Here is a 20,670-nt window from a genome sequence, read left to right on the forward strand (position 1 = left end):
GCCGAAACCGGTTTGGCTCAGTTGATAGAGCGTCGGCCTGCGGACTGAAAGGTCCCAGGTTTGATTCCAGTCAAGGGCATGTACCTGGGTTGTGGGCACATCCCCAGTAGGAGATGTGCAGGAGGCAGCTGATCGATGTTTCTCTCTCATCGATGTTTCTAACTCTCTATCTCTCTCCCTTCCTCTCTGTAAAAAATCAATAAAATATATTTAAAAAAAAAAAAAAGTAGGTGGGGGGGAAACAAATGAGTGTCCATCTCTCAGCCTTCAATAGAGTCAGGAGGTAGACAGATTACTTCTGGTCTTGGCTAAGTAGTCATTTAAAAAAATATTTTATTTTAGCCCTAGCCGGTTTGGCTCAGTGGATAGAGTGTCAGCCTGCAGACTAAAGGGTCCCGGATTTGATTTCGGTCAAGGGCACATGCCTGGGTTGCGGGCTTGATCCCCAGTGTGGGGCGTGCGGGAGGCAGCTGATCAGTGATTCTCTCTCATCATTGATGTTTCTATCTCTGCCTCTCTGAAATGAGTAAAATATATATATACATATATATATAAATTAAAAGTCTTTGTTCAAAATTTTTTTATTTTAAAATGTTTCTATTGATTTTTAGAGAAAGAGGAAAGGAAAGGAAGAGAGAAAGAAACATCGATCAGTTGCCTCGTATGCACCCCAACCAGGGATTGAACCCACAACCTGGACATGTGCCCTGACCAGGAATCAAACTGGTGACCTTTCAGTGCATGGTACGACCCTCAACCAACTGAGCCACACTGGCCAGGGCTAACTATTTTTAGCAGGAAATGAAGTGGATGCAGAGGGAACATTGAAGGAGGATATTATGGGTCAATTTGTAAAGTGGAATGGGAATTTAGCGTTATTTCCTCTCTTTACTGATTTAAAAAAATCCACAATCCTTTTCCCACTGGTAGGTCTTCAGAGGCAATAATACATAGAGCCATCATCTATGATAACAATGCCTTCTGAAATACTTCCTGAAGGATCAACCTTTTAATGATGGGATCCATGTTTTTAAAACTTTCAATACTCAGTCAGTTTCTCAGGAATCATCTCTAGAAGCTCCTCAGTGTCATGCTCATCTACACCCAGGTTAAAGTTGTTTACTGTTTCAACCATAGCCTTGTTGATTTTTGTTTTGTTTTTTTAATCCTCACCTGAGGATACTTTTTCCATTGATTTTTAGAGAGAGTGGGAGAGAGAGGAAAAGACAGAAATATCGATGTGATAGAAACACATCTATTGGTTGCCTCCTGCATGAGGCCCGACCAGGGCCCGGGCCAGGGAGGAGCCTGCAACCAAGGTACGTGTACTTGACCAGAATCGAATCCGGGACCCTTCGGTCTGCATGCTGATGCTCTGTTCCCTGAACAAACGGGCCAGGGTGCTGCGTTGATTTTTATAACCTCCTTATCCTTGGGAAACACTTTCACATCATAGATGAACTTCTTTAGTGACTTCTTAAAGGATGCTGTTCATACACTCCTTTGTTACCTAAGCCCAAGCCAAGTCCTTGATGTAGTCATAGATGTAATTCTTCCCGAATTGCATTAGTGTCTTCTCAGTGTCTTCCTCAGTTGCAGCAATAGCCTGGGAAAAGGTCCTCTTCAGGTAGTAGGCCTTAAAAGCTATTGTAACTCCTTGATTCATTGGTTGGATCAAAGAGATGGTGTTTGGAGGGCGAAACACCACGTTGCTATTGAGATGAAGATCACCAATAAAAGGAGGATGTCTGGGAGCACTATTAACAGTAAGCAAAATCTTGAAAGGTATATTATTCCCCAAACAGTATTTCTCTATTTTTCTGGCATAGCAATTCAGGAAGACATCTTAGAAGAGGAGCTGGTCATCCATGACTTGTTACTGCTTCTGTAGTACACTGGGACTGTATGCTTATTGATATGCTTGAAGGCCATGGTGGTCTCACTTGGCCAGACCAATGGTTTTAATTTGTAGCCCACAACATTGCCCCCAAGCAATTAGTAACCTGTCCTTAAAAGCCTTCAAGCCCTAACCGGTGTGGCTCAGTGGATAGAGGGTCGGCCTGTGGACTGAAAGTTCCCAGGTTCGATTCCAGTCAAGGGCATGTACCTTGATTGCGGGCACATCCCCAGTGGGAGGTGTGCAGGAGGCAGCTGATCAATGTTTCTCTCTCATCGATGTTTCTAACTCTCTATCCCTCTCCCTCTCTTTAAAAAAGCAATAAAGTATATATATTTTTTAAAAAGCCTTCAAGCCTAGGGGGAGGAAGGGTTCTGGTCAAGATACAGGGTAGTAAACATGGTATTCAGAACCTCTCACAACCACATCAAAATCCCAACTAAAGTACAGAACAACCATCATTCAGAATCGCCCCAAATCTAGCTGAACAGAAATCTTACAACTTGGGATATATAGAAGCCACATCAAGGTCGGTAGGCCCTAGCTGGTTTGGCTCAGTGGATACAGCGTTAGCCCTCAGACCGAAGGGTCCTGAGTTTGATTTCCAGTCAAGGCCACGTACCTCAGTTGCAGGCTCGATCCCAGGCCCTTGTCAGGGCACATGTGAGAGGCAATCAATCAATGTATCTCTCACATTGATGTCTCCCTCTGTCTCTCCCCCTCCCTTCCACTCTAAAAATCAATGAGAAAAATATACTTGGGTGAGGTTTAACAACAAAAACAAGATAGGAGGGGTGGAGAGCTACGATATGACCCGGCAATCCTGGGTATCTACCCAAAACGTTTGAAAACTATGTTATTGCAGTGTTATTCATAGTGACTAAGACATGGTTAAAGCCTTGTCCTAATAACGCCAAGGTTGTGGGTTCAATTTCTGGTCAGAGATATATATCTCCACTACAGTTCTGTCTAGAACCTCACTTCCTGGGCAACCTCATTCACCTCATCGTTTTAAAGATCCATCTATATACTGAAAATTTTTAAATTTATATTTTCTACCTAGACCTCATGAATTTCATACTGACATATTCAGTGCCATTTATGTGTCTGATAGCTCAAACTCAAGATATCCGTACCTGAAATCCTGATTCCTACTCATTTTTCACATGACTGCTCCTTTCCCTCTTTCCTCCCCTGGTTCATCTGAGAAAATGGCCACTTCATTCTTCTAGTTCATACATATTTCCTCTAAGTTCATTCAGTTCTTTATTGGTTGTCTGGGTCCTTTAGCTGCCCTTCAACTTAGGGTCTTCCTGAGCTGCGTAGAAAGACCTATCACCTTCTGGGACTAGGAAGGTAACAGAGGTGGTGGTCCTTGTCCCAACATACACACCCCACCCTTTGGGGCTTATGTTCTAAGACTTCTAGGGGTACAAACCTGTATCTTCTAAGGGTACAAACCTGTATCTTCAAGATTTATAGCTCATTATTCTCCCCTTGACTAGCATGAACTTTAAACTCATTTGCAGTGTTCTTAGATTCCAGCATTTCCCCTGGAAGCTCTTCTGTTTCTGTTTCTCTCCAGTGGGCCTATGACTGCCCCCCAGTTTCCCCTCCAGGGCCTGGGGCTTCTCCATCATTTCCTTGTCTGGATTATTCCAACAGCCTCCTTAACGAAGTGTTTCTGAAGTCTTGTTGTTTGTTTAATCTTCACCCAAGGAGGGCAGATATTTTTTTCCATTGATTTTTAGAGAGAGGAAGGGAGGGCTAAGGTGGAATGGAAAGAGAGAAAGAAACATCAGTGTGAGAGAGATACATTGATTGGTTGCCTCACCCATTTGCCCCCACTGAGGGCAGGGATCAGGGATTGAACCTGCAACCTAGGCACTTGCCCTTGACCTGGGGATTGAACCCATGAGCCTCTGGTGCACAGGCAGACGCTCTAACCATTGAGCCATGCCAACCAGGGCTCTGAAGTCTATTTTCTTTCTTTTTTTTCTTCTGAAGTGTATTTTCAACAGCAACCAATGTGATCTTTTTTTTTATTTTTTTTGGAGAGTGGGAGGGGGAGAGATAGAGAAACATCCATGTAAGAGAGACACATCAATTGATTGCCTCCTTCACTTGTTCCATCCAGGGCCCAGGCCAGGGAGGAGCTTGCAATTGAGGTACATGCCCTTGACTGGAATCGAACCCAGGACCCTTCAGTCGCAGGCCGCTCTATCCACTGAGCCAAACCGCCTAGGGGCCAATGTGATCTTTTCAAAATATTTCCCATGTAATTTTTCTGTTTAAAACTCTGCTTAGAGGGGTTCTCATCTCAGAGTTAAAAGCCAAAGCCCTTAATAGTGACCTCTTAGACCTCTACCACTTATCCCCTCTCCTACTCTTCTAGCCACACTGGCCTCCTTGTTCTTTCTCTAATATGTCAAGACATTCCTATTTTAGGGCCTCTGCACTTGTTCTTTTTTTTTTTAAAAAAAAATATACCTTATTGATTTTTTACAGAGAGGAAAGGAGAGGGATAGAGAGTTAGAAACATTGATCAGCTGCCTCCTGCACACTCCCCACTGGGGATGTGCCCGCAACCAAGGTACATGCCCTTGGCTGGAATTGAATCTGGGACCCTTGAGTTCGCAGGCTGATGCTCTATCCACTGAGCCAAACAGGTCAGGGCTGCACTTGCTGTTCTTTCTGCCCTTCCCCCATATCTGCTTTGTTATCTTGTTATCAACATTCAGATTGACAAGGAGAAAATTATGAGATAACCTAAATTAAACTACAGCAGGCCAGCGGGTGGAAGGAAGAGACAATTAGAGGTTAAGCAGTTAACATCTGTAGTGCAAAACTAACAAAAGATTGCTTGCACTCAGTGTACTTGGGACTTCTGGGTGACTATTTCCAAATTACCTAAAAAGAGAGAATAGCTAGTTTGGCCAGTTTCTTACCTCCCCCCTCCCATTTTGAACCCCAGGAGTCTCTGCTTCTTGTTTACACATGAGTTTTACAGACTCTTGTGGACTCCGTTGCTCCTATCCCAGCTTCACCTTCTCCCATCCCCTTTGTCTATAGCTAACGTAAATTATTTAAGAAGGATTTGTTTGTTTTTTAATTTCTTTATTGGTTAAGGTATTACAAATGTGTCCTCATCCCCCATTAACCCCCAACCTCCCCCCCCCCCCCACACACACACTCATGTTCTCATCCCCCTGTTGTCCATGTCCATTGGTTTGGCTTATATGCCTGCATACAAGTCCTTTGGTTGATCTCCCCTTACCCCCACCCTCCCTACTTTCCCTCTGGGGATTGATAGTCTGATCGCTGTTTCTCTGTCTTTGGATCTGTCCCTGTTCATCAGTCTATGTCAGCCGTGGGCAAACTACGGCCCGCGCGGCCGTTTGAAATGGATAAGACTAAAAAAAAAAAAAAAGACCGTACTCTTTTATGTAATGATGTTTACTTTGAATTTATATTAGTTCACACAAACACTCCATCCATGCTTTTGTTCCGGCACTCTGGTCCAGTTTAAGAACCCATTGTGGCCCTCGAGTCAAAAAGTTTGCCCACCCCTGGTCTATGTAGTTCTCTATATTCCACAAATGAGTGAGATCATGTGGTATTTATCTTTCTCTGACTGGCTAATTTCACGTAGCATAATGCTTTCCAGTTCCATCTATGCTGTTGCAAATAACAAGAGTTCCTTCTTTTTTACCACAACGCAGTATTCCATTGTGTAGATGTACCACAGTTTTTTAATCCACTCATCTGCTGATGGGTACTTAGGCTGTTTCCAACTCTTAGCAGCACAATTCACCATAGCTAAGATTTGGAAACAGCCTCAGTGCCCATCAGCAGATGAGTGGATTAAGAAGGATTTGTATCTTACTCCCCCTACTTAATGTACTGCATAATGCTTGCAGACCTGGCCAGTGTGGATCAGTTGGTTGGAGTGTTGTCCCATACACTGAAAAGTTTTGGATTTGATTCCTGGTCAGGGTACATACCTAGGTTGCAGGTTTGATAACTGGTCGGGGTGCATATGGGAAGGCAACTGGTTGATGTTTCTCTCACATTGATGTTTCTCTCTTTCTCCCTTCCTCTCTCTCTAAAATTAATAAGCATGTCTTCAGGTGAGGATTAAAAACAAAAATGCTTGCAAAACCCAAGGACATTGGACATGTTTTTCTTACCTAGCCATGTTGTTGGTGGTTAGGCTCACACCCCAAGAATCAGTCTTTTTTGTAGCAATGGCCTAATAAACCTTTTAAAGACTGTGAAAGTTAAAATTTTTGTTTAACAAGAGCAAGTATCACTTCCTTCCTGATTCACCAAACCACCATTCCTATGCCCATACAGGATCACCCATTCTATGCCCTCTGCCTCTCTTAACCTGCTTCATACTTCTTCATAGACTTCCTTACTACTCCCTGATATATATTTGCTTACGGTATCCTGACACTAAGCCCCAGAGGGAAGGAATTTTTGTCTGTTTTGCTGTTACTCTCCAACATCTAGAATGGTTCATTCCACATGTTCAACAACTTTTTGTTGAATTAATGAATACTAGATATGAGCTTGACAAAATAGGTTGCCTGCATTAAGAAACACGATTCTACTAGGGAGACAAAATAATTAAAATATAATAATTGCATGTGTTCAATGGGACACAGAAGCCTCCAAATCTGCTCAGAGGATTTACATGGCAGATGAGATAAAACAGTTAATCTACGTGGTGCTAAGCAATATACTAGCTATCTAAGGCTCCTGTAAACTATAATGTATTATGCAATTGTGAGATTGTCTTAACTGGCCAAGGTGAGATATGTTAACCTTTACTGGTCTTGAAAATTTTACTGGGAGCCTGGCCCTCATGGCTCAATGGTTGAGCATAGATCTATGAACCAGGTCACGGCTCATTCCTAGTGGGGAACATGCCCGGGTTGCCAACTCCATCCCAGTTGTGGGACTTGCAGGAGGTAGCCAATCCATGATTCACTTTCATCATTGATGTTTTTCTCTCTCTCCTCTCTGAAGTCAAATTTTTAAAAAAAAACCTCATCAGAGGGTGATTTTTCAGAGGGGAAGATAGAGGAAAAGACAGAACTATCATGTAAATTGGTTGCCTCCTGTAGGCACCCCAACCAGGACCCGGGTGGGGCACTGGTCTGCAACTGAGTTCCGTGCCCTTGACCCCAAACAGGGGATCCTTTGCTCTGCAGGCCAGCGCTCTATCCACGGAGCCAAACCGGCTAGGGCTGAAATCAATATTTTTAAATAAGAAATTTTTACCGGGAAATTTTCATTTACTGCTTCATCTTCCTATAATTCATATAGCCAAATGGCTATGAATGGTATGGTCTCAGGGTAATGTAAAATATCGCTTGGTCTGGGAGTCTGCGCAGAGAACGGCTCGCTGGAGCTGGCGCATGCGCATCATCAAGGCACTGCAAGATGGCTGCCAGCCACTTTGTCGTGCGTCAGTTCCCTGAGGAGTTAGTGCCCGGCGGCTGCAGCCGCCAGAAAGTAACAGTGGCCGCTAAGTGGTGGGCGTTTCCGGCCCTGTTTTGTGAGCTGGGGAGCCCCGAGAGAGAGATCTCACTAGGGAGGAAAAGGCAGGGCGAGGCGAGGCGGGGCGGGGCAGCCCCCTCCCCCAACCTCTCAGTTTGACCAACTCCCTCCTCCTCCCCTCCCCGTTTTTCCTCCTGGCCCGCTACACGCCGAGATGTTGCGCACGCGCAGAAATCATAGACGCGCCTCCGCGGCCCTACGGACCTGCGGCTCCTGCGCGCGCTTCTCGTGCTTCTCCCTTGATTGGTCAGCTTGCCCCGCCATCACGGCCTCTCTGCTTTCTAGGTTGAGAAGAGAGGGGTGGGACCACGCGGCGCGTGCGCGATACTGTTGCTGTCCCCTGGCTATTGCGTTGCAAAAAAAATCCTGACTAGCCATCCTTGGGCCTTTTCTGTACTAGAGGATCTAAAGGAGAAAGATTTCTGCTACCGAAGGGGCAGTCGGGTAGTATTACATTTCAGATATTAACGCCCGCCCTCAAAGGAGCGTGGGGATAGGCGTGGGGAAGGGCCTCCGCGTAGAGAGCCGGAGTAGAAAACCATTGATTTGGGGGGGCCAGGCGTTTGGAAAGGCTTTGCAAGGACCTGCCTTCCGCGTACTTCCTTGGTTACTGACTGGTTTAAACACAACCCCTTGAGCAATTCTGATAAACCTTCGCGACCCACAGCCCCTCCTTGAAGCGTGTAGGAGCCGCCAGCGTGCCCGGCAGCTAGTCCGCCCGTCCCGCCGCCAGAAGAGCCCAGCGCGTGCACCATCCCCTCCCCCTGGCCTCCCTCCCCACCTCCGGCCTCCACGCACTCGCCGTGATTGTTTTGCTCGCTCCCGCCGCCGCCGCCGCCGCCGCCGCCAGAGGAGCAGCAGCGCTTGTGCAAACCGGGAAGATGGCGGCCGGCGGCGGCGGAGGCAGCAGTAAGGCCTCCTCCTCGTCGGCCTCTTCGGCAGGGGCTCTGGAGTCCTCGTTGGATCGAAAGTTCCAGTCGGTAACCAACACCATGGAATCTATTCAAGGCCTGTCGTCTTGGTGTATAGAGAACAAGAAACACCACACCACTATCGTCTACCATTGGATGAAGTGGCTCCGGAGATGTGAGTGTTGGGGGTGCCCAGGGGCCGGGAAGACTGGGGACACGAAGGAAATAATTGCGTGACTCGCTTGGGGTTTTCCCGTGGAGCCGCTGCATGTGGTGGGGCTGTTCATGTCTAAAGCTTTGACCTGAGTGTTCCCCAACCCAGACTCCATTCCTAGCCAGGGTTTTCCTAAATTGCAGGAGGCTTCGCCTTTCTCGGGTATTTTAGCCACTGACCTGGTGTGACCTTGGGCCGTTGGCCCCAGATCTGGAGGGATTTGTGCACGATGTCCTCTCAGAGCCCGGTGCGGTTTTGTGGACTTTGCCGAGCCTCCACGGAAATTGTCGCGTCCGTTTGTCTCTTAGGAGAGGCCTTGGCGTGTTAATGATTTCTGGTTTTCCTGAAGATGGACGGGCTCTGGTTTAAGCGGTAGTAAACCCACCCATTTCGCTGGGATTTGCTGGATCCCTCTGTTGTAACTGATCTGAACTGGTGATGTGTAATGAGAAGGGCCTTACCTGGATGAATGTTAAGGAACATGAGTTCCACTTAGAGCTGAAGCGACTTGACCTGGGAGGTTTCCCGGTGTTTGCTGCGGGGCTTTTCGATACTGGCCGGAAACAACTGTCGTCAGTATTATCGATGCTTTCAAATCACTTGCAAAAAAAATTTTTTTTAAGGAATTGAGTTTGGTTTCATGTGTAATAATCAAAACGGGAAATCAGGAAACGCGCTTTCTTTTGGGGGTGCTGTTTGAGTAGTACCTTCACCACTCCCCTGGTTGTGACTTTTTTGTCTTCATTGGGGAGTTTTTCCACTTTGCTGCTTTACTGCTGAAAAGAGGTCTGGTAAACTGTCAGGAAGCGTGGATCATTTGCAGAAGGTGTCACGTCTTTCAGAAGGAAGTGTGAAGTCACTGTTGCTTCCTGCTAAGAAGAGATGGTTAATCCCGAATCCATCTATGCTTGAATTTTAGACCTTTGTTGCTTCCTGTCCATAGCTGGTCACCGGTGATACCCACCGTTCAGTTATTCTTATTCCACTGCAGCCATTGCTTATGTAGTGTTTTGATTTGTGTTTAGGGAGCGGATGGATGCAAAATCATAGGCCCAAGCTTAAAATCATTTGTATATATGAAGTTATTGTTGGGAGAGATGTTTTGTGGCTCTTTAAATAATATATGCCGAAACGGTTGTAGAACCAAGACTGGGATTACCTATATTTACCAATAGCAGATCGAAGTTACTTTCTGTACTTATCAAAAGCAGATTGAAGTTACTTTCTTTCGAAGAGGTCAAATTAGAACATACAAAATCAAATATATGTTATCAGAGACTCTCTCATATTAAATATCTGCCATGTGCCTCGCCCTCATCATTTATAGTATATCTATCTCATTACACCTTAAAACAACCCTAAGAAGTAGATTTTTTAATCACTGATTTACAGGTGGGGACACTAAGGCTCAGAAGTGTTAATTAAGTTGCTTAAGTTTACACAATAAAATGGTGGAGTTGGGATTTGACTCTACCATATCAGTTGGAAATGACCACATTTAACTTTGTAAAATGTTTTCAAGATTTTTTTTAAAATATATTTTATTGTTTTTTTTTACAGACAGGAAGGGATAGGAATAGAGAGTTAGAAACATCGATGAGAGAGAAACATCGATCAGCTACCCCACTGGGGATGTGTCCACAACCAAGGTACATGCCCTTGGCCGGAATCGAACATGGGACCCTTGAGTCCGCAGGTCGACGCTCTATCCACTGAGCCAAACCGGTTAGGGCTCAAAATTATTTTTTAATGTACTTGGTATACCAGTGGTAGCAAGCAGTGCTCATGTGTGGAGGACTTACTTTTCTTAAACATATTCTTTGTGTTTTAAAACATTTTTACTAAATTATGAAAGTATTTAGCATTTTCTGTCTTTGGGCTCTGGTGCTTTAACTGTATGGTTACATCATTTGCAGGAATAAATTGCTTTTCATCCCTGCCTTGTGGGATTACAAATGACAATTACCGTATTTTTTCTAGGCAGCCATACTAGAGCCAGAATTTTTCTGCCTCTGCTGTTGATATTGTGTCAATATCAATATTGTTAATATCTTAAGAAGGGAAAAAAATGATTGCTCTAGGACGGGTGGGGAATGTCTGGCCCATGGGCCCTATAAGGCCCTGGAAATCATTGGTCTGGCCCTGCCAAGGCATTGGGGGTGAGTTAATTAAATGTTTTACCCAATATAGCAGGCTAATTTTTAAGTTGATAATTTTGTATGGCCCGCAAATGATGTTATAAATATCCAAATAGCCCTTGGTGGGGAAAAAGGTTCCCCACCCCTGCTCTAGGAAGACTACATTTGAAGTGCATAATATGTAGTTTATTTAATTAAACGCTTTTGGCTTTGTAAAAACCTGATTTTTGTTCTATTGGCCTAGTGGAATGTAAGTAACTTTCTAAAATAGTTAAGGGTAATTTGTAGTAGTTTTGTATTTACAGTTGACCTTTGAACAACTCACGGGTTAGGGATGCCAACTCCTGAGCAGTCAGAAATCTGTGTATAACTTTTGACTCTTCCAAAACTTAATTACTAAGAGTCTACTGTTGACTGGAAGCCTTACTGATTAAATAAATTGTCGATTACACATATTTTGTGTTATATGTATTACATACTGTATTCTTACATGAAAAATGAGGCTCAATGCATAAGCTACTTTCATTGTGCCCTTCACCACTCTTCTGTCTCCCCTTAAACTCTTGTAAGAAGAGACAGTAAATAAGTAAAATATTAAATATATTAGGAGGTGAGAATATTAGCAGTGTTGTAGAGAATATAAAATATAAAGCAAGGAAGGGCGATATGGGAGTTTGCAGTTTTAAATTGGATGGTAAGGGAAGGCCTCACTGAGAAGAGATATTTGAGCAAGGAGGTAAGGTATTAAACAATACAGATATGAGGGTGTGAGATAAAGAGTGTTCCTAGACAAAGAGGACAGAAAAATACAAAGATCTTGAGGTGCAGGGGTGGGCAAACTTTTTGACTCGAGGGCCACAATGGGTTCTTAAACTGGAACGGAGGGCCGGAACAAAAGCATGGATGGAGTGTTTGTGTGAACTAATATAAATTCAAAGTAAACATCATTACATAAAAGGGTACGGTCTTTTTCCGTGGCCCACGGCTGGGTTAGAGTGTGCCTGCTAAGCTTAAGGAGCAGCAAGAAAGCTTTTGTGGCTGGAAAGGAGTAGTTAAAATGAGGATTAACAGATGAACTCAGAAATTTTGGTGAGTGATGGCAAACGGAGAGGCAGATCACAAAGAACTTTGTAGATACAGTGGGGCCTTGATTTACGAGTTTAATTTGTTCCGTGACGGAGCTCGTAACTCAAATTACTCGTGTGTCAAATCAAGAAGTGAACGAGTGAGACACGTGATGCTGGGCTGACGTTGTAGCATTCACTGTGACGTTCGCTGTGCCAACTAGCGGTGGGGTACCTGAAGCTGGCTCGTAACCCGAATTTTAGCTCGCAACTCAAAGCAAAAAATCAGCCGAGAGGGCTCTTATCTCGAAAAACTCGTTAGTCGGGACACTCGTAAGTCAAGGCCCCACTGTATTTTAAGGAGGTTTGGCTTTTATTCTGAATGAAATGGGAAGCCATTTGAGCAGAGGAGTGATGTGAACTGATTTGTGTTTTTAAAAAGGTCATTGGTTGCTGCAGAAACACGTATATCAATTAGGTGGCTATAATAGTAATCCTGGGGTCAGATGGTTTAGACCAAGTTGTGGGCAGTCGAATTGATAGGAAGTAATTTAATTCTAGACCTCCTCTTTAAAAAAAAATTTTTTTTTTATTGATTTCAGAGAGGAAGGGAGAAGGGGAGAGAGATAGAAACATCAATGATGAGAGAGAATCATTGATCGGCTGCCTTCTGCACACCCCACACTGAGCATCAGGTCCACGAGCCTGCAACCCAGGGCATATGTCTGGGAATCGAACAGTGACCTCCTGGTTCATAGGTTGAATGGTCCACCATCCATCACTGAGCCATGCCAGCCAGGCTAATTCTAGATCTCTTTTTTTAAAATATATTTTATTGATTTTTTACAGAGAGGAAGGGAGAGAGATAGAGAGTCAGAAACATCGATGAGAGAGAAACATCGATTAGCTGCCTCTTGCACATCTCCTACTGGGGATGTGCCCGCAACCCAGGTACATGCCCTTGACCGGAATCGAACCTGGGACCCTTCAGTCCGCAGGCCGACGCTCTATCCACCGAGCCAAACCGGTTTCGGCTAGATCTCTTTTGACAGTAGATCGTACTGGAGTTCTAGATGGATTAAAAATGGGGTAAGAGAGGAGAGTAATAAAAAATGACTTTTTTTTGCCTGAGTTGTGCAACAGTCACCACAGGACAGGGTGTTAGTTTAGTGTGTCTTTAGAGCCACCAGGCTGGAAGAGATCTACAGTCATGTGCCACTTAATGGGGATGCATTCTGAGAAATGCATTGTTAGGTGATTTTGTCATTGTTCGAACATCAGAGTGCACTTACACCTAGATTGTGTATATAGCCTAATACACACCTAGACTACATGATAGAGCCCATTGCTCCTAGCTTACAAACCCATACAGCATGGTACTATACTGAATACTGTAGGCAACTGTAACACAGTGGTAAGTATTTGTGTATCTAAACATAGAAAAGGTACTAAAATGTGGTATAAAATGGTTCACCTATTAGCATGAATGGAGCTTGAAGGATTGGAAGTTGCTCTGAGTGACTGTTGAGTGAATGTGTACACTACTGTACAGTAAGGCTACACTGAACACCGTACTCTTAGGCTACACTAAATTTATAAACAACACAAGATTAAATCAAGCACAAGAGAATGATGCGATCTGGAGAGTGGCAAACACCAGATCTGTGAGTCTACTGCTGGCATAACAAGGCCTAATGTTTTACAGCAAACTTTTTTTTTAATAAGTAGAAAGAGTGCGCTCTAATGACAAAAAGTGTAGTATAGTATAGTAGAAAATACATACACAGTTACAAGGTTGTTTCTTACCATTTTTAAGTATTATGTACTATACATAATTATATGTGCTATACTTTTATACAACTGGCAATGCAAGAGGTTTGTTTTTACCAGCATCACCACAAAACAGGAATGAGGAATATGTTGTGATGGATACATCACTAGGCGATGGGAAATTTTCAGCTTTATTATAATCTTGTGGGGCCACCTGTATGTGCAGGCTGCTGTTGACCGAAATGTTGTTATGTGGCCCATGACTGCACTAGGGATTAAGTGTAGATAGAGAAGTAAGTGTAATAAGATAGAATAATAAGAGTAGATAGACAAAAGGTTGAGAGAAGGCTCTGGGGCATTCTAGTATTTTAGATACCTCTTTCTATTTATTTGATCTGATGTGTTCTGGGCTTAGGTTCTTTTTGAGGTTCAAGGTAAACTTTGTCTCAGGTCCCCAAAGAAGTAATACATCTATTTTGATCTCTTGCATATTTCTACTCTTGGGTTAGGCTTCTTGGCAAATTATAGCATAATTGGTCTTATTCCTCCCCTTTGGATACCTAGGTCACATTTTCTTCATTCCATTGTCCTAGGTTCATAGAGATGCAAATAATATTTTCCATGTTTCCTGACAATGTTTAAAAACATGGAAGTACCTTAGTTATACTGTATAATTATTGCAATGGTGTATACTAAATAAGCCTTTTTACCTGTATTGTGACATTTTATAAGCCATTGTTATGTTCTTCATAGAGCTGCTTTGTCTGTCAAATGCAGAACAGTGGTATTACATACATGGCTCTAAGTCAGTGGTTCTCAACCTTCCTAATGCTGCGACCCTTTAATACAGTTCCTCATGTTGTGGTGACCCCCAATTTCATTGTTACAAATTGAACATTCTTAAAGCATAGTGATTAATCACAGAAACAATATGTAATTATATATGTGTTTTCCGATGGTCTTAGGCGACCCCTGTGAAAGGGTCGTTCAACCCCCAAAGGGGTTGTGACCCACAGGTTGAGAACCGCTGCTCTAGGTGGATCTGAAATAACATATAGAACATAATTTTGCTATATAGCTCATAGTAAGCTAAATAAATTATGTAACAGATAAACATTCTATTCTCATAACTCAAAGTGTGAAACAGTATTGACAAGCTTGACATGGTCCTGTGATATGGAAATCTTGAAAGGAAAGTTTCATTGGCAGTAGAATAATATTAACATTAAAATTTGCTCAAACAGGTCACCCCCAAATTCAAGTTTTATCTGCAGAGAAGGGGTATGTATGTGTGTAATTTCTTAGGAAGTGAGGCTTACTAATTTTATTCAAGTCCAAAGAGGGTATGTGAGTTAGTTGTTTTAAAATTTCAACTATCTGATTATGTGAGGCCTTTTAATGTGTAGAAGGAGCTCAGAGACCCTATAAAATTGCTCAGTAATTTAACACTGTTGTACAAACCAGCTTGACTGAGTTTCTCATTTGTCAAAGAAACAAAAAGTAGTTGTTTTGTATAATTATAGAGCACCTGGAGAAATGCACATCTTGTAGAGAAAGTAGTAGAACCTAGTTCCTCCTTTTGGAAAAAGGCAAAAATTTCATCTGGGCTTTGGAACATAAAGTTTTTCTGGCTAAGATAAAGACAGTTTAAAAATACCTCATTCTTTTTATTCTTTTCTTAGAGAGAAACATTGAAATAGAGGCTCTTTGATGAAAGAAATAAATTAAATGTTTAGTTGCTGGGTTTAAATTTTTTGCTTGTGGCCTTTATTTTTTCCCTCATCTCTCTTCCTCTCTCCACTCTTTAGTGAATAGTTTCACTTGCTTTCACTGCATGGTTCTTTGGTAACCACTAGAAGAGGGAGAGTGAGTGAGCGAGTTTCTTTTTTACACTTTAGTAAAAGCTGCAGTGTTCAAGGGGGAAAGATCTTTTAATGTTAGGAGGTACAACATTCCACATTCTATTTCTAAAAAACCAGAACAGATACCGAGCTGTTTGATAGTTTAAAAACTATAGCATAAAGCAATATTTTAAAATGATGATCTCTTGTGTCCAGGAGACAGTCAGCATTACTTGAGTTATTGAAATGTATTGTGTCTTCCTGTGTCCAAAGACAGCATTCAGAAAATGAATTCAGGAATATTGAATGCTTGCTTATGTAAAACTCTGTATTGGATGCTGAAAATTATAAGAAACTGAACATTTAGTAACTAAGATAAGAATTGAACAAAAATAATTGGTTCTGGGAAGTGTGATAGTATGCATTTTTATATGCTGTAATACTTTAAAAGCGGTATCACTTTTTGGTTGGAGTGAAAGTATTCACTGAGTTTATTTACTAGATATCATACATATATTACCTCTAAACCTGACATTAGCTCTGTAAGATATGAGTTATCCCCACTTAAAAATTTTATAAGCTGGGGCTCAAGGAAGTTAATTGATTATTTTGAGGAAGTTTATAGTATAGGAAAAGGAAACTACCTGGTTTCAGAGTGGCTAAGCATAAGTTTAATTTTTAAAAAAATGTAGGCAGAAGGTGAGAGTGGGAGAAAGAAATAATAGATTCAAAGCCTCTGTTGCTTGCAAATACTTTATTATTTAACAATATTCTTTATTAAATTTCTAGTAATTAATGTAGTTAACTTCACAAACATATCACTAATAGATTTAATAATAAATAGTTAACATTTACTGAGTTCTTATGTGATCTCATTTAATATACAATTCATGAGGTAAATTTTTATTACTTAATAAATCTATTAGTGGTATATATGTAAAATTACACTGGTGACAGGGAAAATAATGAAGAAATATTATAAATGGTAATAAGGGAAGTGCTAAAGGCTTAGTGACATAAATTGCTCAAGGTACAGAGCAAGTGAACAGTAATTTCAAATCTAAGCACTCTTTACTCCAGAGTCTACTCTCTACCACTGTGCTAGACTGCTTCCCATTTCTTTCAAAGTTTATTGGTATTTTGTATTCCATATGTAGTGAGTGTGGTGTATATAGTATAATGGTTCCCAAACAGCCTTATGCCTATTTTTTTCCAGCTTTATTGAGATGGAATTGACATCTCAATAATCATGATACAACATGATTATTTGCTATGCATATATATTGCAAAATGATTGCCACAATAAGGTTATCACCTCATAAATTTATTTGTGTTAGAGAACGTTTAAAGATCTAGGAACTTTCAAGCATATAATACCGTATTTTAACTATAGTCGCCATATTGTACATTAGATCCCCAGAACTAATTCATCTTATAACTGGAAGTTTGTATCCTTTGATCAGCATCTCCCCACTCCCTAGTCCCCAGCAACCACCATTATACTCTCTGTTTCTTTGTGTGCCTGTGTATTTCACTGATTTCAAAGAGGTTTTTTGTTAAGTAGAATTTTTTTTTATTAATTAAATCTTTATTGTTCAGATTATTACATTTGTTCCTCTTTTTTTCCCCCATAACTCCCCTCCACCCAGTTCCCACCCCACCCTCCTCCCTCACTCCCCACCCACTGACCTCATCCATAGGTGCACGATTTTTGTCCAGTCTCTTCCTGCATCCCCCTCACCCCTTTCCCCCCCAAGAATAGTCAGTCCACTTCCTTTCTATGCCCCTGATTCTATTATAATCACCAGTTCATTCTGTTCATCAGATTATTCACTTGATTTTCAGATTTACTTGTCAATAGATGTGTATTTGTTGTTCATAATTTGTATCTTTACCTTTTAGTAAGTAGAATTTGATAGAACTTTTCAACCAGTTGTATGTTGGGAATGAAGTTAGAGGAAAATTTGAAAGATGCATTCTATGGGTTCTGTCTTGGGTGACAGAGAATTGGGGAGGAAGAGAGAGATAATGAAAGCAGATTTGAACATACGGAGTTGGAGTGTTTAGAGGACATCTGAGAAGAGTTGGTTAGTAGATAATTAGCCCTTTAGATAGTGTATATAATCCTCATACTGGCTAATATTTATGGACAGTTATGTACCTGGTGCTATCCTAGGAACTTTACACGTGTTATGTCATGTAATCTTGACAATAACCTTTGAATAGGTAGGTATTATTATTATCCCATTGAGTAGGTAAGGAAAGAAGTGTTTTGAAAAGGTCATGCAGTTGGAAATAGGGGCTGGGCTTTGAAACTAGGTCTGACTGACTTAAGAAATGTTCTTGCCCTGCTGGCATGGCTCAGTGTTGAGCATCGAACTATGAACCAGAAATAGTATGGAGAGTTGTCATATACCCTGTATCCAGTTTTTCTTGTTATTAACATCTTAAATTAATTAGTGTGGTGCATTTGTTACAACAAATGAACTAATATCAATGTGTACTTATTAACTAGAATTCATACTTTATTTGTGGATTTCCTTAGTTTTTTGCCTAGTCATCATGTCTCTTTTTTGACTAACAGTTTTGAGGAGTACTGGTCAGGTATTTTGTAGAATGTCCCTTAGTATGGGTTTGTCTGATTCTTTTTTCTTCATGATTGGGTTATAGTTCCTGGGAAGAAGTAAAGTGCCATTTTTATTGCATCATATCAAGGGTAATTACCAGCATGACTTACCACTCATGATGCTAATGTTGATCACTGGTTAAGGCAGTGTTTGTCAGGTTTCTTTTGTAAAGTTACTTCTCCCTCTCCCCCATCGTACTGGACACTTTGGAAAGAGGTCACTGTGCATAGTACACTTTAGAAGTGGGAAGTTATGTTCCTCCTCCTTGAGGGGGTAGTATCAATGTAAATTATTTAAATTATTCTGTATGGAAGGTTATAAGCATATTTTTAAATGTTTTTATTCATTTATAGATAGAAAGGGAGAGGAGAATACATCTTCAAAGAACTCCTTTACTTTTTTAAAAATATATTTTATTGATTTTTTACAGAGAGGAAGGGAGAGGGATAGAGAGTTAGAAACATCGATCAGCTGCCTCCTGCACATCCCCCACTGGGGATGTGCCCGCAACCAAGGTACATGCCCTTGACCGGAATCGAACCTGGGACCCTTAAGTCCACAGGCCGATGCTCTAGCCCAGGGGTCCTCAAACTACGGCCCGTGGGCCACATGCAAATACAAATATTGTATTTGTTCCCGTTTTGTTTTTTTACTTCAAAATAAGATATGTGCAGTGTGCATAGGAATTTGTTCATAGTTTTGTTGTTGTTGTTTGTTTGTTTTTAATATATTTTATTGATTTTTTACAGAGAGGAAGGGAGAGAGATAGTTAGAAACATCGATGAAAGAGAAACATCAATCAGCTGCCTCCTGTACATCTCCCATTGGGGATGTGCCCGCAACCCAGGTACATGCCCTTGACCGGAATTGAACCTGGGACCCTCCAGTCCGCAAGCCGACGCTCTATCCACTGAGCCAAACCGGTTTTGGCCATAGTTTTTTTTTTAAACTATAGTCCGGCCCTCCAACGGTCTGAGGGACAGTGAACTGGCCCCCTGTTTAAAAAGTTTGAGGACCCCTGCTCTAGCCAATGCACTGAGCCAAACGTCAGGGCGCTCCTTTACTTTTTTAGCATACACTAGCAATGCATTAAAAATATGCTTATGCCTGGCTGGTGTGGCTCAGTGGATTAAGTGTCATCCCATGAATCAAGAGGTCCTGGGTTTGATTCTGGTCAGGACACATGCCCTGGCTGTAGGGGGTGTGCAGGAGACAGCCAATCGATCTCTCTCTATCATCGATGTTTCTATTTTCTATCCCTTTTCCTTTCTCTATAAAATTAATAAAAATATTTTTTAAAAGAAGACTAAGCAGATAAAGTATTTATGCATTTACTTTGGTAGCTCACAGTGAGTCAGGTCAGAGAAGAGCTATTAGACTGTAGTTTCTAGATATGAGCTAATCAGTTTAAGAAAATAAAAAACTAAGGGTGCTGAAATAGGATTGTTTATATTGCCAGCTAAGGACATTAAATTTATTATTTTCATTTCATAAAGGTATTTTAATAGAAAAGTAGAAAGAAGATGATAAGGAAAACTCCCTTAGTATGGATACATTTTACTTTAGGAAAAATAAGCTGTTATGTCCTTATTTTTTTCATTTCTCTGCAAACCAGTAGAAATTTCATTAAAGGCCAAAACCAGAATTTGGGAACAACTGCCAAAGGCCATACTGCTTCTTAGAATTTTTTCTTTTTTTTTAAATTATTGATTGATTGGTTGATTGATATTAGAGGAAGGCAGAGAGAAACATTGATTTGTTGTTCTGTTTATTTGTGCATTAATTGGTTGATTCTTTCTTGTGTGTACCCTGACTGTATATGGAACCTGCACCCTTGGTATTTAGATGACACTCTATCAACTGAGCTACCCGGCCAGGGCGAAATTTTTCTTACTTACTAGATAGATTGAGAAAAAAAGTCAAGGCATGGTATCCAACTGTGACAACTAATTGTGACGTTAAATAAGTTTTATAGAAACCAATTCTTTTTTTTTTTTTTTATTTGATTGATTTTTTACAGAGAGGAAGGGAGAGAGATAGAGAGTTAGAAACATCGATGAGAGAGAAACATCGATCAGCTGCCTCCTGCACATCTCCTACTGGGGATGTGCCCGCAACCCAGGTACATGCCCTTGACCGGAATCGAACCTGGGACCTTTCAGTCCACAGGCCGACGCTCTATCCACTGAGCCAAACCGGTTTCGGCGAGAAACCAATTCTTCTAAATCTTTGGTAAATGTATAATTTTACAACTCCTGATCTCAGATATGCTTTGTTGTTATTGGTGGTGGCATTGATTTTGAAATGTCAACTGATACTTTGGTTAATATATTATGGTTTTTTAAAAAGATACATTTTTATTGATTTCAGAGAGGAAGGGAGAGAGAGAAATATTAATGATGAGAGAGAATCATTGATCAGCTGCCGCCTGCATGCTGGGGATGGAGCCCGCAACCCAGGCATGTGCCCTCACCGTGACCTCCTGGCTCATAGGTTGATACTCAACCACTGAGCCACACCGACCATGCAATATATTGTTTTCTTACAAGTTATCCTTTCTGCTCTTTGCAGCATCTCTCTTCCTATCTATTAGAGAAATATAAGGTGTGGAGAGGTAGATTATCATGATACAGATTTTAG

General features: G+C 41.5%; 1 protein-coding gene across 8 annotated transcripts in view; it reads left to right on the forward strand.

The window, feature by feature from the left end:
* The first annotated feature begins 7,789 nt into the window (after positions 1-7,789).
* The window catches only part of RPRD2 (regulation of nuclear pre-mRNA domain containing 2), a 67,252-nt gene continuing 54,371 nt past the window's right edge, over positions 7,790-20,670 (forward strand). For 3 of the 8 annotated variants that reach the window (XM_059673181.1, XM_059673184.1, XM_059673187.1), the window contains exon 1: positions 7,791-8,551. In XM_059673181.1, the coding sequence (XP_059529164.1) occupies positions 8,347-8,551 (205 nt within the window). In that variant the 5' untranslated portion in view covers positions 7,791-8,346. Of the gene's footprint in view, positions 8,552-20,670 lie in introns of all 8 variants that reach the window. The other 5 variants (XM_059673182.1, XM_059673183.1, XM_059673186.1 and 2 more) reach the window with 3 other exon arrangements.

The sequence above is a fragment of the Myotis daubentonii genome, chromosome 18, assembly GCF_963259705.1.
Source record: "Myotis daubentonii chromosome 18, mMyoDau2.1, whole genome shotgun sequence".
NCBI lineage: Eukaryota > Metazoa > Chordata > Mammalia > Chiroptera > Vespertilionidae > Myotis > Myotis daubentonii.